Raw genomic sequence first — 16,532 nt, forward strand, 5'->3', positions numbered from 1 at the left:
CCCTCGTGCTACTCGGTCTAGTGTCAATCCTCTACCAGTTGCGTATTTTTTGAGAAACACAGTACAAACATAGGTGCTCACAATGCGCGTGCACTCGTCCCTGTGAACGCACACACTCACACATATTAGGATTGATGGAGTCACCACAGGCGCCTCGCTATCGATGAGTGCGTCACCTAACAGTGAAAGAATAATTAACCGTATATGTGAGCATCCATTTCAAGTCTAGCACTTGAACCCAGTGGAGTGGTTTTACCGCAAGGAACCTAGCTAATTGGTTGAGCTATACTCACTTTGCCCACCTATAGATCATATTGTTTTGCTTGATAAATTAGTTACTAAACACACATCCCACATGCTTGTACTCCTTTCAGGTTAATTTTTTTTATCGTTTTAGATAAGAATATGTTCTTATAAACACAACTTTTACCACTATTTTGTACTTACAGTAGTATGTAGAACTATCAACAATATATGATTTTATTGAAATACTTTTTAAAATTAATCTATACATATTGTTTCCATGTTGCTAAAAGTAAATATTTTAAAAGTTATTTGTAGTCAAAATATTTAAAAGTTTAACATCTGTTTAATTTAAAACGACAATTATTGTTAACTTGGAGAGACCGAGAGAGTATATATATGAGTACGCCTCTAACACACGACCAATGAGGCAGATATCAAAGGTAAACCTTGACCTGGTTATGGTATCTCATTTGTTTGAACTTGATCTCCAGGAACAAAAATTTTACACCCCATTTCAATGTCTGACAGACTCATGTGAATTTCTCATGATCTAAATACAATCATATTATCTTTTTTTTTTGGAATACGCGAGACGCACATTTTTTTATTAAGAGGAGTGGTAAATACAATCATATTATCAATCACATCTATTTGAGCCTTCATTTTTTTTTCTTTTATACACTGGAAATGGATTACATTTAACATTAGGCACCTGACTCATGTTTGAACCTTCAAGGCAACTACATATGTCCTTTTCTCTAATCTCTAGTACAAGTTACTTGCAAGTTGCAACTATCAACTATGTAAAGCATCTGGCTAGTAGAGAAGGAAGCTGGGGTCGACTTCCTTGGCCCAGGACTCAAACCCACCGGCGACGTCGCTCGCATACAGGAACCCATTCTCGCGGAGGATCTGCACGGCGACCTGGGAGTCATTGCCTCGCCGGCAGATGACGTACACAGGGCAGTGCTGCCGCCCGTCGCGCCGCGACGACACTTCCCTCGCCGAGTCCCGCAGCAGTGGCAGCTTCTCCTCCAGCAGCGAGAGCGGGACGTTGATGGAGTGAGCCATGGACGCTATCTGAAAATGGTGCGACGGCCGCACGTCCACCAGCAGGTGCGGCCTGCCGCTGTCGAGCACCTTCTTGTAGTCTCTGCAGCTCACCCGGGCGTTCTCCGGGAGAAGATTCAGGCTCCGCGTCGTCGACTGCAATCATCATCAGTTCAAACAGAGAGTGATTAGGAGTGATGCCAGGGAAAATACACAGTGCAATTGTGCAAACTTCGTGTGTAGTGCAAACCTGAAAACTACCACATGATATATAAATGGACGTCTAAGATTTGTTCACGCCATCCATTTGCGTATCCTACGATAGTTTTTAGATTTACACTACATATGAAGTTTGCACTATTTATTGATGTCATATTGCCATGCACAGATATCCGATGATACAATCTAAGAACCCAACAAAAAGAGCGATCCATACATTTTTGGACATTGGAGATTGTGTGAAGCTCTCGTAATCAAAGTTCACGAAGTCCTCTTTGGTGAAAACAGGATTTTCTCCACAGACCTTGCAAGTTGGTGAACTCCTACTGATCTTGACCTGCAGGAGTTTGTGTAACCGTTTATGGCCTTTCAGGGAGATTGAAACAGAGGATTCTGATGGTTGCTGTTTAGGAAATTGAGTCGATGGACATAATGAACTGACTTACGATCCTGGTATGAGAGGACAGTGCATCGAAGTGTAGCATTCTTCCACAGAGAGGTTTACCAACAGCAGTTGCAACCTTTATAGCCTCTAATGCTTGAAGGCAGCCGATTACTCCTGGAACTAACAAACAAAAATGTAGACATTGGATCATTCATATAGACAATATGGATGGGATATTAGAAAACCGGCCTCTACATCCACGACAAGTACATTTACATGTACCTATGAAGATAATATACCTATACCTATGGAATTCCTCTACTTATTCTACTGTAGTTGGTAATTTTCTTCATTTTTTTTAAGATAATGAAATAACATTCCGGCTTTTGCTCAACGAGATACAACCAATTATTACAAAGTCCACACACGAACAAACTCAGCACACACTGACATAATGTAAAGAAAACATAAACTAAAAGACACCAACACAAGATAAAAGAACCCTCAATTATTGAATTCTATTCGAGAATCTCCATCCGAAATTTTCTTCATGTTGGTACAATTAGAATTGAGATGCAGAAATTTCTCACAATTTGATCCACATGCCTTTTCATAGGGTGTTTTTTTGCTACGTAGAGAAGATAATTACTTACGAATTCCAAGAATACCATTATCGGAACAACTCTGCGATGTTGGCGACGATGGTGGGTTTGGATAAAGACACCGGTAGCATGGACTTCCGTTGTGATGATAAACAGTCAGCTGTTAGAGAAAGTTCAGATGAGTGTCACTAAAATGAACAGATAAGTCAAAGTCGTCGTGTTACTAAAAACAGCAGTACCTGTCCTTCCAAACCTACTGCTGAACCAGATATAAGAGGCTGAAAGGAGTAAATGACATCTGAATCAGCACTTCATCTATGAAAAAGTATGTTGAGCAGAACTGACAGAAGATAATTGATAATGGTCAGTTGTTAGCAACTAAATTTTGAAACCATAAAGTAGAAACTTGCCAGGTGGATGAAGCTAACATGACAGAAAGAAGTGATTTCAGCTTGTCGGTGACATGGGGCCGGGGGTATCGTGACTAGAGGCTTGGGTAGCCGCGGTCACCCACGTGGCCTGACCCCCTCGGGGGGGGGGGGGGGGGGTCGGGCCCGAGGGTGACGTGGCCACCCCTCCCTCTGTCTCCCTGAGGGGTCGGGCCGCTCCCGTTTCGGCCCCGAGGGCTGGGGCGCCCCCGTTTCGGCCCCGAGGGCTGGGGCGCCCCGACCCCCTGTGGTTTTGGCGCCACGTGTGTGGGTTAGGTGAGCACAGCGGGGCTCACCTAACCGCATTTATAGCAGGTTGGACGAGTGCGCCACGCCGCATTTAATGCGGCGCAGCGCACGCTTATCCGGTCCGTGACCGGTCGCGGTGTGTGACCGGTCACAGACCGGTCAGATCGCGGGTTAGGTGGCAACAGGCGGCCTGTCACACGCCTCGCCCCGTCCCGTCGGAATGATGAGAGTTTCCTGGCTCTCGTCCCTAGCCGAAGCCGGCGTGCTAACTCCTGGAGTTGGTATGTCAGTCCCGGTCAGATCCATTCCAGGCTTCAGCGCAAGTATGGCAAGGAAGTCGCTGGCCATTAAATGAAGGTTGAAATGGGCGTCCACCGGGAAAGCGGGCGAGCGGGGCAGGAGGCGTGTGCTCTGCTTGTCAGAGGTCACTTCCGGCTGTAGACGAGCCCTCATTGTAAAAAGCATGTTTCCCTTCTTAGGCAGCGAGAGGCCCATGTGGTGACCCCGGACCAGATAAAAAGGAGGCCCAGGCCTAGGAGGAAAAAGGGGAGGAAGGGGGGTTGGGACTCTGGGGAAAGGGTTCTAGAGCCTGAACTCTCTCTCGCTCTCCGGCTCTCTGTATTCCTTCACGCACAGATCCACCAGAACACAGGAGTAGGGTGTTACGCTTCTCAGCGGCCCGAACCTGTCTACGTCGCTCGTGTCTTGTGCATTTCCTCTCCCGCTGACGTTCCTCAGATCGAGGGCGAAGAACCTCACTTAGCGCCCCCGGCCGAACCAGCAAAGGGGGGCCTGCGCGGTCTCCTGGTGAGGAGCCCCACGCTCCGTCATCTGGGGCGCCAGGTAGGGGGCGCGCGTGTCTTTCTAAGCCCTCGTCCTCTTTCGTGTGCGCCAAGCTTCTCCCGCTCAGCCCAATGGCCGAACGGGCAGTGGCGCACAGCCTCTCTCCGAACGCTAGCGGTGACGACGGGGAGCAGAATCCGCGCCGTCGGGCTCGCACCCCACCGTCCCCCTCTCGCCGAAATCTTGGGCGGGGGGAGGCGCTCGGGGAGGTCGAACGATCCGCGACTTCGCCGCCCGCGGGCGACGGGGGAGGACGGCGAGACGGGGCGCGTCGCCGCCTCGCCTACGGCGATGGCGGCACGCCCCAGGGCGCGCTCCAGGCTGCGGGCGCGCTCCTGCGTCACCCGCCCGTCGTCCCCGATCCAGAGACTCCAGCCCGACGTTGGCTGGATGACGTGGCCGACTTGGTCATGACGGCGCAGCAGCGCCTAGGCGCCGGCGGGCGGTCCTCCGCCACCGAGGCCTCTGGCGCTACCGCCGCCGGCTCCATGTCGTCGAGGCGGAGGGCGCGGCGAGCGGCGGCCGTTACCCGCCGTTCATCCGCCATTCCCTCGTCAACGCCTCCGACCCAAGAAGATGTGCGTGGGGGGCCGGATGCCCGCCTCGATATCGAGCGCCGGCGCGACGCTCGTCGCGCCGCCCACGCAACGGAGGGCGCTTCCTCGTCTGGAGCGCCACTTCGGTCCGGGCACGGGGGCCGGCCCCCCATGTCCCCGGTTGGCGGTGCCAGCTGTCGAGCCTTTGTGGCGAGCCTTCGGAACGTCCGTTGGCCCCCAAGGTTCCGGCCCACCATCACCGAAAAATACGACGGAAACGTCAACCCCGCCGAGTTTCTCCAGATCTACACGACCGGGATCGAGGCCGCCGGGGGTGACGACAGGGTCATGGCGAATTTCTTCCCCATGGCCCTGAAGGGTCAGGCGCGGGGTTGGCTAATGAACTTGCCACCCGCGTCGGTCCACTCTTGGGAGGATTTGTGCCAGCAGTTCACCACGAACTTCCAGGGCATATATCCGCGCCCAGGCGAAGAAGCGGACTTGCATGCGGTACAGCGAAGGGACGATGAGTCTCTTCGCTCGTACATTCAGCGGTTCTGTCAAGTCCGCAACACCATACCGTGCATCCCCGCACACGCGGTGATCTACGCGTTCAGGGGGGGCGTGCGGCACAACCGCATGCTCGAGAAGATCGCCTCCAAGGAGCCCCAGACCACCGCGCAGCTTTTTGAGCTCGCGGACCGTGTGGCTCGCAAGGAGGAGGCCTGGACCTGGAACTCCTCCGGTTCTGGTGTGGCAGCTCCGGCCGCCCCCGGGTCCGCCGCTCGGTCAGGGCGGCGGGACAGGAGGAGGAAGAAGGGGTCGGCCCGTTCCGACAACGAGGGTCATGTCCTCGCCGTCGAGGGCGCTTCGCGGGCCCCCCGAAAGGGGAGGCCTGCGAGCGACAAAAAGAAGGAGGCCGGCGCTCCCAGCAGGGAGCGCCCGACCGGCAAGTGGTGTACCGTGCACAACACCTCCCTCCACGACCTCGCGGACTGCCGCGCGGTCAAAAGTTTGGCTGAGCGGACGAGGAAGTGGGAGGAGGAGAAGAGGCAGGAGCGCCGTGAGGGCAAGACCCCGGCGGCTCCCGCCGGCAACCGGCGAGGTGAGGCCAAGCAGAAGGCCACTGCCGAGGACATCGACGATGGCGACGATGACCTGGGGTTCCAGGAGCCTGAGGCCTCCGTCGCCACCGTCGATGGGGGAGCGTGCGCTCACGCTTCTCGCCGGAGCCTCAAGGCCATGAAGCGAGAGCTTCTGGCCGCGGCCCCTACCCATGAGGCGACGCGGCGGGCGCGGTGGTCGGAGGTTGCCCTCACCTTCGACCAGACCGACCACCCGCCGTGCGTTGCCCGGGGAGGACAGATCGCGATGGTGGTTTCCCCCACCGTTTGCAATGTGAAGTTGGAGCGTGTCCTCATAGACGGGGGTGCAGCCCTCAACATCCTTTCCCCCGCAGCCTTTGACGCCATCAAGGCCCCGGGGATGGTGCTCCGGCCGTCCCAGCCGATCATCGGTGTGACGCCGGGGCACACCTGGCCGCTGGGTCATATCGACCTCCCGGTCACCTTCGGTGGTTCCGCCAACTTCCGCACGGAGCGGGTGGACTTCGATGTGGCGGACCTCAGTCTGCCCTACAACGCGGTCCTGGGAGGCCCGCGTTGGTGAAGTTCATGGCGGCGGTCCACTACGCCTATCTCCAGATGAAAATGCCGGGCCCCGGTGGCCCCATCACCGTCCATGGCGACCTCAAAGTCGCGCTTGCTTGTATGGAGCAGCGCGCGGACCACCTCGCCGCGGCGTCCAAGCCCGTGGGTGGCGACGAGAGGCTCAGCACCTCCGTCCCGGCTGCCCCAAGGCAGCGGATGGTCACGTGCGACGAGGTCCCGGTCAAGGAGGTTGCCCTGGGCGACGGCCCGTCCAAGACCACACGAATCGGTGGTCTTCTGGACAACAAATAGGAAGACGCGCTCGTCTCCTTCCTGCGGGCAAACGCCGACGTCTTCGCCTGGAGACCGGCGGACATGCCCGGGGTCCCCAGGGAGGTGATTGAGCACCGTCTCGCCGTGCGGCCGGGCGCAAGGCCGGTCCGGCAGAAAGTGCGGCGGCAGGCCCCAGAACGTCAAGCCTTCATCCGCGAGGAGGTGGCGCGACTTCTGGAGGCCGGATTCATCCGTGAGGTCATCCATCCGGAGTGGCTGGCGAACCCGGTCGTCGTTCCCAAGGCGAACGGCAAGCTTCGGATGTGCATCGACTACACCGACCTTAACAAGGCATGTCCTAAGGACCCTTACCCCCTGCCACGCATAGATCAGATTGTCGACTCCACCGCGGGGTGCGACCTTTTGTGTTTTCTAGATGCATACTCTGGTTATCATCAGATTCGCATGGCTAGGGAGGATGAGGAAAAAACTGCATTCATTACCCCCATAGGAACTTATTGTTATACGACAATGCCTTTCGGGTTAAAGAATGCAAGTCCTACTTCTCAACGTACTACTCGAATTTCTTTGGGTAGCCAGATAGGACGCAATGTTGAGGCCTATGTTGATGACTTGGTTGTGAAGACGCGCAACCAAGAGACCTTACTCTCGGATCTAGCGGAAACTTTCGAAAGTCTCCGCTCCGCCCGCATAAAGCTGAACCCCGATAAGTGCGTGTTCGGCGTGCCTGCGGGCAAGCTTCTCGGGTTCTTGGTCTCTGCCTGAGGCATCGAGGCCAACCCCGAGAAGATACGAGCTATAGAGCGGATGCGCCCCCCCAGCAAGCTTAGGGATGTGCAGTGCGTCACCGGCTGCATGGCCGCCCTAAGTCGGTTCATATCGAGGCTGGGAGAGAAGGCACTACCCCTATTTAAGCTCCTCAAACGCTCCGGGCCGTTTACCTGGACGGAGGAGGCTAAGCGGGCCTTCACTCAGTTGAAGGCGTACCTCAGTTCTCCCCCAGTCCTGGTCGCCCCGGAGCCAGATGAGCCGTTGCTATTCTACCTGGCGGCAACCCCGCAGGTGGTCAGCGCGGCGTTGGTCGTGGAGCGCGACGAGGACAACCCTCACTCCGCGCATCCCCACCCTGTGTCGACTCGACCCGGGAGAGAGCAGGGAGGAGAGGCCCCTGAGCCGAACGGCGGCCCAAGGCCCCCGACGGCCGGAGCTGGCCCTCCGCCTGCTTGTCCGACGGTGCCAGGCGCCCCCAACCCCCAGGATGGCCCCGGGGCCACTGCGGGAAGGCCGCGCCTGTCGCCCTCTGACCCCGAGGTCGTCGGCACAGAAGCCGAGTGCGCCCCGCGTGGCCTCTCGGACGAAGAGCGCCCTGGAGATGCGGCCCCTGGCGAAGAGGATCGGCCCCGCCGAAAGGTGCAGCGGCCCGTCTACTTCGTTAGCGAGGCCCTCCGGGACGCCAAGACCCGATACCCTCAGGCCCAGAAGATGCTTTATGCTATTCTGATGGCTTCGAGGAAGTTGCGCCATTATTTCCAGGAGCATCGGGTCACGGTGGTTACGTCTTACCCCCTCGGCCAAATCTTGCATAACCGAGAGGGTACTGGACGGGTGGTGAGATGGGCAATCGAACTCTCTGAATTCGATTTGCACTTTGAACCACGCCACACGATCAAGAGCCAGGCCCTCGCCGACTTTGTGGCGGAGTGGACCCTAGCTCCCGAGCCCGTCTCCGCCCCCGAGGCCAGCTCGGGCCCCTCGCAGCGGCCTCACACCGCCTACTGGGTGATGCAGTTCGACGGCTCCCTGTCTCTTCAGGGCGCCGGTGCGGGGGTCACGTTGACCTCGCCGAGCGGAGACGTCCTCAGATACCTGGTCCGCCTCGACTTTCGGGCGACCAACAATATGGCGGAGTACGAGGGACTCCTTGCGGGACTCAGAGTGGCAGCTGGACTGGGGATCCGCCGCCTCCTGGTGTTAGGCGACTCCCAGTTGGTTGTTAACCAGGTCTGTAAGGAGTACCAGTGCTCTGACCCGCAGATGGACGCTTACGTGCGCCAGGTGCGGCGTATGGAGCGCCATTTCGACGGGATAGAGCTTCGGCACGTGCCCAGACGGGATAACGCGGTCGCCGACGAACTCTCAAGGCTCGCTTCCTCGCGAGCCCAGACCCCACCGGGCGCCTTTGAAGAAAGGCTTGCCCAGCCGTCGGCGCGACCCGACCCCCTAGGGGAGACGGACGCGCCTGAACGGCCCCCGAGGCCCGTCGGAGTCCAGGCCTCGGGACCCGAGGGGAGCGCTCCTAGCTCCCCTAGATTGATTGCTTGGATCACTGAGATCCAGGCGTACCTCGCAGATAAGACTCTACCCGAGGACCGCGAAGGGAGTGAACGCGTCCGGCGCATCTCCAAGCGCTACGTGCTGGTGGAAGGGACCCTCTATCGGCGCGCGGCTAACGGAGTCCTCCTGAAGTGCATTCCTCGGGAACAAGGCGTCGAGCTTATCGCCGATGTCCATGAAGGCGAGTGCGGAGCCCACTCCGCCTCACGCACCTTGGTTGGCAAGGCCTTTCGCCAGGGTTTCTATTGACCGACGGCTCTCAACGATGCGGTCGACCTGGTCCGGCGGTGCAGGGCGTGCCAGTTCCACGCCAGGCAAACCCATCAGCCGGCCCAGGCCCTGCAGACCATACCTCTTTCGTGGCCGTTTGCTGTCTGGGGGCTCGATATCCTGGGTCCGTTCAGGCGGGCCCCGGACGGGTTCGAGTATCTGTATGTCGCTATCGACAAGTTCACTAAGTGGCCCGAGGCTTATCCGGTCATCAAGATCGATAAGCACTCCGCGCTTAAATTCATCAGGGGCATCACTGCTCGGTTTGGGGTGCCTAACCGTATCATTACGGATAACGGCACCCAGTTCACTAGTGAGCTCTTCGGTGACTACTGCGAAGACATGGGCATCAAGCTCTACTTCGCCTCCCCCGCCCACCCCAGAAGCAATGGCCAAGTGAAGCGCGCCAACGCGGAAATCCTCAAGGGCCTCAAAACCAAGACCTTCAACATCCTCAAGAAGCACGGCGACTCGTGGATCGAGGAGCTGCCAGCGGTGCTCTGGGCGAACCGAACCACGCCAAGCCGAGCAACCGGGGAAACGCCTTTCTTCCTCGTCTACGGCGCGGAGGCGGTCCTCCCATCTGAGCTCACCCTGAGGTCCCCTCGGGTCACCATGTATTGCGAGGCTGATCAAGATCAGCTTCGCCGAGACGACCTCGACTATTTGGAAGAGCGAAGGCGGCGCGCGGCCCTCCGAGCCGCGCGCTACCAGCAGAGCCTGCGGCGCTACCATCAGCGCCACGTCCGGGCCCGATCACTCTGCGTCGACGACCTCGTCCTACGCCGCGTCCAAACGCGTGCTGGACTGAGCAAGCTCTCACCAATGTGGGAGGGTCCGTATCGAGTGATCGGCGTCCCCCGGCCGGGCTCCGTTCGGCTAGCCACGGGCGACGGCACAGAGCTGCCTAACCCGTGGAACATCGAACACCTTCGTCGCTTCTACCCCTAGTGGGGGTCGGGTGTCATGTCTCGGGCTCGGGCCAACCCCGCACCCCCCCGGGCGTGCAGGGTTGGCCGGGGGCTACCACATGCATATACTTACCTTTTTTCTCTTCCGTATTTCAATAAAAGCATTTTCGATTTCCTGAGGACTGTGTCTGTGCCATCGTTTCCTTTTGAAGAATCTTGGCTCGAATTAGCACGCTCGTGCTCGACCCTGCCCTCGGTGGCCCGGGTCGGCTAAAATCGCCAAACGGGGCCCAGAACCGAGCCGTGCCCCGGGGCGTGGTGAACTCCGGGGGGGAATCGGCAAAGGCCCACAATCGGGTCATCCATAACCCTCGGTCACCGCGCTCCCGGCCTGGCCAGTCTCGACACGAGGATCTCCCCAGGCACTAGCCCCGACCCGCGCCGTTTGAGGCTGGGACCTGGGCACGAGCCCTTGTTCAAGCCAAGACATAGAAGGACCGCGGCACAGACCATCCTCGTCTCATACACACAACAAACAGAACTGACGCAGAAATTTCCTCTTTACTTGATTGCAGATTAAATCAGTCTATACAAGAAGGGGGCCCGAAGGCCTCGGAAGAAGAAGGAAAAGTTATTAAGATTGGCGGGGGCCTAGGGGCTCACTCCGACGCGCCCGGGTTGCCGGCCTCGTCGTCGCTGTCGTCCGCACCGTCGTCACCGCCCTCCTCGTCGAAGACGAGCGCGAACGCGAGCCGAGGGGCTGTACCCTCGAAGCTGTGGACGATGTGGTCGGCGGCGTCCCGGACCTGCGCGCGCGCGCCGTCCTCGGTTCCGGGAGGGAACTCTTCCAGCGCTGCCCACGGGGAGAAGTCAGGGTCCCTGGCCTGGTAGCTTGCCAGCACGAGCTCCACCGCCCCCCGGGCGAGGTCCCTCGAGGATGACTTGATCGTCTCCTCGAGCTCCTCGGGGAGCCGCTCGAGGGCCCCGGCCATCTCTGAGAGGCGCTGGGCGAGGCCCCCCTAGTTGGCGGCGTACTTCGCGTACCGCCCGTCCCAGAGGCCCGCCTGCCGCCCGGCGCGGTCTAGACAGGAGACGGCGTCCCGAAGCATGCCGGGCCCTACCTCGCTCGCCAAGCGGAGGGCCTCGACCTCCCCGGCGGACGAGTCCAGCGCGCCCTGCAGCTCGGCGATGGTGTGTTCGGCGGCTGCGAGGCGGGCGGCTAGGTTGCCGTGGCCCGCGGCCGCCCCGCCGCTGTGCGCTCTCGCGTCCAGCTCCTTCGCCCGCGCCTCGAGCTCAGCGGCCCGCTGATCCAGTGCGGCCCTCTCGGCGCGGGTGCCTTCCAGATTGCGGCACGCCTGCTCCTCCCGCGCTGCCTCGCGGAGGAACAGGCTGTCCGCCAGCCGCTGCGCCGCGGCCTCGGCCTCCTCGAGAGCTCGCCCCCGCTCGGTGAGCGCGTCCTCGCGGAGGCGGAGTGCGGACTCCTCTTCGGCGCAGGCGGCCTCGTGCGCCGCCAGTGTTGCCTCCCGGGTGGCGACGGCGGCCTCGCGGTCCGCCAGGTCTCTCTCCTTCGCGTCCAGGGCGCGGGCGCGCTCCTCCAGCGCCGTGGCGCGAGCCTCAAGGGCCTCTTCGCGCTGCCGGGACGCCGCCTCGTTCTCCGCCGCCCGCCGTTCCCGGGCAGCGGCGGCATCAAGGACTCCCTGGGCGGCGTCGAGCTTCTCCTCTAGCTCCGCCGCCCGGCTCCCGTATTGGAGGCGGAGGTCGTCCCGCGCCCCGTCGAGCACGGCGGTGGCGATGAGGGCAGTCTCCCGCTCCTCCTCCACCTCCCTGGCGACCTCCGCCAGGTCCCTACGACGGGCCTCGAGCTGTGAGGCGTGCCGGCGGTGTGCCTTGCAGCCCGCGGCTGGAAGTAGCAGCCACCGACTACCGTCGGCGGCGACACCGGCTGTACGGTGAAGAACCACCGGAACAGCCGGAGAAATGGGCGCACCCCGATAAACATCTCGCACAGGTGCGCGAAGATGGCCAACGTCATTATCGCGTTGGGGGTGAGGTGCGCCATCTGGAGATCATAAAACTCCAGAATATCCATGAAAAAAATAGAGAATGGCGGGACCAGCCCCGCCATTGCGAAAGAGAGGAAGAAGACGGACCGCCCCGGGTAGTGTGGCGCCGGGCGTCCCTCGCCCAGCGCGACCACCTCCCGGCCGGTGGCAGATTCCGGCATGAATCGGCGCGGCAGCCCGGCCTGCCTCTCGCTCACGATGCGGGAAGGCGGCAGCACGCTACCGTCGAGCGGTGCGGAGCCCCGTGCCATGACGCCGGCGGAGGAGCTTGAGAGCGAGCGAGTGCGGCAAGGGTAGGGCACAGGAAACGAAGAGTTAGAGCACAAGTGGCGAAGGCAAGGGGAAGAGTGGCGAGAGGAAAGAAACGAATCCCTTCCTCGGCGTCTTTACACCCTTGCCAACGCTATGCCCGGCTCCTCGCTTCCTGCGCCCACTACCTCGCCCCCTCGTTTCTCGCGCCCACGCCTCCACTAACCCCACTCGCCCGTTTGCGGCGCACGCGGCAGATGTGCGGCCGTGGCGGTTGAGATGGGGCAGATCGTGCGCGCATTAACTACGCTCGCCAACCGTGAAAAGCGCCATCATCATGTCTCCAGGCGAAACGAACCGGCTCGTCCCGATTCGCGCGCTGCTCGAGTAATGTAGCGGTCTTGAAGAGGCCGCTCATTATTGTCGGTCGGTTTTCCCTTGCCGATGCGCGCGATTTGCGACCGCTGGGTTTCTACCCGCCTGTAGGGACCGGCCCCACCTGTCACCGGGCCTAAGGAGTGGCGTCACGCCCGAGCACTTCCCTCGAGGGGGGCGATCGCCCTGGCGTAACGCCGGGGGCTACTGTCGGTGACATGGGGCCGGGGGTATCGTGAATACAGGCTTGGGTAGCCGCGGTCACCCACGTGGCCTGACCCCCTCGGGGGGGGGGGGGGGTCGGGCCCGAGGGTGACGTGGCCACCCCTCCCTCTGTCTCCCCGAGGGGTCGGGCCGCTCCTGTTTCGGCCCCGAGGGCTGGGGCGCCCCCGTTTCGGCCCCGAGGGCTGGGGCGCCCCGACCCCCTGTGGTTTTGGCGCCACGTGTGTGGGTTAGGTGAGCACAGCGGGGCTCACCTAACCGCATTTATAGCAGGTTGGACGAGCGCGCCACGCCGCATTTAATGCGGCGCAGCGCACGCTTATCCGGTCCGTGACCGGTCGCGGTGTGTGACCGGTCACAGACCGGTCAGATCGCGGGTTAGGTGGCAACAGGCGGCCTGTCACACGCCTCGCCCCGTCCCGTCGGAATGATGAGAGTTTCCTGGCTCTCGTCCCTAGCCGGAGCCGGCGTGCTAACTCCTGGAGTTGGTATGTCAGTCCCGGTCAGATCCATTCCAGGCTTCAGCGCAAGTATGGCAAGGAAGTCGCTGGCCATTAAATGAAGGTTGAAATGGGCGTCCACCGGGAAAGCGGGCGAGCGGGGCAGGAGGCGTGTGCTCTGCTTGTCAGAGGTCACTTCCGGCTGTAGACGAGCCCTCATTGTAAAAAGCATGTTTCCCTTCTTAGGCAGCGAGAGGCCCATGTGGTGACCCCGGACCAGATAAAAAGGAGGCCCAGGCCTAGGAGGAAAAAGGGGAGGAAGGGGGGTTGGGACTCTGGGGAATGGGTTCTAGAGCCTGAACTCTCTCTCGCTCTCCAGCTCTCTGTATTCCTTCACGCACAGATCCACCAGAACACAGGAGTAGGGTGTTACGCTTCTCAGCGGCCCGAACCTGTCTACGTCGCCCGTGTCTTGTGCATTTCCTCTCCCGCTGACGTTCCTCAGATCGAGGGCGAAGAACCTCACTTAGCGCCCCCGGCCGAACCGGCAAAGGGGGGCCTGCGCAGTCTCCCGGTGAGGAGCCCCACGCTCCGTCACAGCTTATATGTACTATTACAAACAGAGATGATGAGAAACAAAGCTGAACTTTATACCTTGTTCATCAGGACACAACAATCACTGATCATGTACCGACTAGGCAGGTTGTTTGTTGCGTCAACTACTATGTCATATCTGTGATATTTTAGTAGTGTTGGAAACAGGAATAAGAACAAACAAAAGGACATGATTGATATTTCCTATTGCATTCTCAAGGATACTGTCGCATAATATCCAAAGCGTTGCTCGCATTCAAAGTGATATGATACTCGAACACCTTGATAGAGGAGTTAATTCTGATTTCATGAGAAACATATATAGAACTAATTGATATCACTTTGTAGGCACACATAAGTGAGATTGCTTTTACAATTTATATATGATAGATTATCTGCCCAAATGATAACATCTTACGCACGGCAAGAAGCAGCAGTTGATTTCACCTTTGGTTGTCCAACATATGCTTCTATGTGTATTATCTGTAAAAAAACATTGAGGAAGAATTTAAGATATTTAGCCTCCCTTAGATGTTTTACAAATTACAAGTCCTATTGTTGCCAAAAGCAAACCATGTAAGAAAATGCAAGCCACTAGTCTATGAAAATTAAAAAAAAAACTTAACTAGTCAATAAGTTCTTTCCACCCTGCAAGTTAATTAACCTAATAAAGTGGCAGTCGATGAGAGTGCCTTCCTAGGAAGTCATAACATTATAAATAGAGCTCCAATACCATCACATTTAGAAGAAAGTGCAAGAGAATATGGGGGACAGGTAACGGGTACCTGACGATGCAGGTTGTCAAGTTCAACTCGATCGCCATCAACAATACCTAAGCAACCTAACAAAATACACCAAGTAGTAAATCAAGCCATGGACGATTAATCACAAAAGGTATCATCGCATTCGAAGCAAAAATATCTGTTCCTCAGGAGAAGAGACATTCTTTCCGAATGAACTAGTACGATAATTGATACCTGATGAACAGCTCTTGTTGTAAAGGAAATCGCAATAATTTTTCCAAGTCAAATTACTACAATGTTTAGGGTGATAAAAAAAGGGGAATTCGCTTTTACCGACGCCACAAGCAGCCAGATACATGGCCACAGGCGAGCCCAATCCACCGGCACCGACCACCAGGATGGATGATTGGGACAGCTTCCGTTGCCCTGAAATAACAACGAGTGGATGAACAGTGGTAGTACAGGCTAGAAGCCAAGCAACGAGCGATGATGCTGAAGAGCTACCTTCGAGGCCGAACTGAGGGAGGAGGAGGTGGCGTCTGTAGCGGCTGATCATGTCGGCGGCGGCGGAGGAGGAGGAGGAGGGCGATCCCGTGGGCTCCACTTCGGCGGCGGCGGAGGGGGGAAGGGGAGCGGCGCCGAGGCGGAGCTGCGACTCGAGCAGGCGGATGCGGCCGTCCAGCTCCTCCCTCTCCGCGCGCAGCCTCTCGAGCTCGCGCATGATCGCCTCCGCCCTGCTCCTCCCGCCGTCGTCGTCGCCGCCGCCCTCCATTGGCGCGGTGCCGGTGGGGTTGGGTCACCTTCTCCACGGAGCTAGGAGCCTAGGAGTAGTAGTAGGAATAGTACTCCAGTTGCCCAGTTGCACGGTTGCAAGGGTGCAAGGGCTGGTGAAAACGGTTACCAGCCACAGGTACGTTGCGCCAATCGGACTGACTGGCAATTGCCAATGTCTATCTCATTTATTTATTGAACTTTTTATTACATGGTAGACCACATCACTTTACACCTGCAATAGCAGCCGCTCACATATATGTGGGATCGGATCCACCTGTCAGTCACTGCTAGTATAAATGCAGTACTGCAGACGATCCATATCTCGTAACATCACACCTACACACGTTCAAAGAGACGAAACTGACACACATCCTTGATTTCACTAAATTTTAATTTAAAAAACTACCTACATGTACGTAATATTCGTAAGTACTAAGATTTAAACTCTGGTGAGTAGAGTCATACACACACAATTGCACTATCACCGTACTCTGTGTATGATGTTTAATTGGAGAAAAAAGGGAGGCAGAACGCTCAGCACCGATGTGTATGATGTTTAATTGGGGAAAAAAGGGAAGGCGAAACGCTCATGTGCAGAAAAAAAGATAGTAAGGAGAATTCAAACCATAACCTCCAATATAACAAGCGGGTAACTTACCACTAGACTACTTAGTACACCTTGCTAAGAAACATATCATCCTATTATTAGAGATATTTAACCATCTGCCACATTTAGGTGTGGCAACTAACTTTTTGCCACTGGAACCATATGTCATATACACATGTTTAAAAATCAATGCTAAAAAAAATTATGTTGAAAACATTTTAAAATCAACTTAAAAATTAAATTCAAAAATTCAATTTTAGATGCTTACTTTTTGGTTATAGTTTTTATCATGGGTCATTTATAAAAATAAGTTTTGTGAAAGGGTCAAAACGTCAAAATTTCGGGCATCCGGACCGTGCTTTCGTGCCGTTGCCATCATCCGCAGGCCCAATGCACGATCCAATACTCCATTCTTAATGGGCCTTCTCAAAGCGAAAGCCCAACGGCCA

The 16,532-nt window shown here is 57.2% G+C and overlaps 1 protein-coding gene across 2 annotated transcripts; it reads right to left on the minus strand.

Moving 5' to 3' along the window:
• Positions 1-896: 896 nt before the first annotated feature.
• On the minus strand, positions 897-15,565 carry LOC9268394 (adenylyltransferase and sulfurtransferase MOCS3). 2 transcript variants are annotated; one of them, XM_015768256.3, is made up of 11 exons: positions 15,207-15,565; positions 15,036-15,128; positions 14,745-14,800; positions 14,378-14,442; positions 14,185-14,259; positions 14,020-14,098; positions 2,742-2,780; positions 2,554-2,662; positions 1,962-2,080; positions 1,733-1,852; positions 897-1,452 (listed from the first exon to the last, which is right to left on the minus strand). In XM_015768256.3, exons 1-11 carry the CDS (start codon positions 15,472-15,474, stop codon positions 1,063-1,065), a joined length of 1,413 nt encoding a protein of 470 aa, XP_015623742.1. In that variant the 5' UTR covers positions 15,475-15,565; the 3' UTR covers positions 897-1,062. The 2 variants fall into 2 exon arrangements, with proteins under 2 accessions (XP_015623742.1, XP_015623743.1); XM_015768257.3 differs by lacking the exons at positions 14,020-14,098; positions 14,185-14,259 and having other exon boundaries at positions 14,407-14,442.
• Between the last annotated feature and the right edge of the window lie 967 nt (positions 15,566-16,532).

Source organism: Oryza sativa, chromosome 2, assembly GCF_034140825.1.
Source record: "Oryza sativa Japonica Group chromosome 2, ASM3414082v1".
NCBI lineage: Eukaryota > Viridiplantae > Streptophyta > Magnoliopsida > Poales > Poaceae > Oryza > Oryza sativa.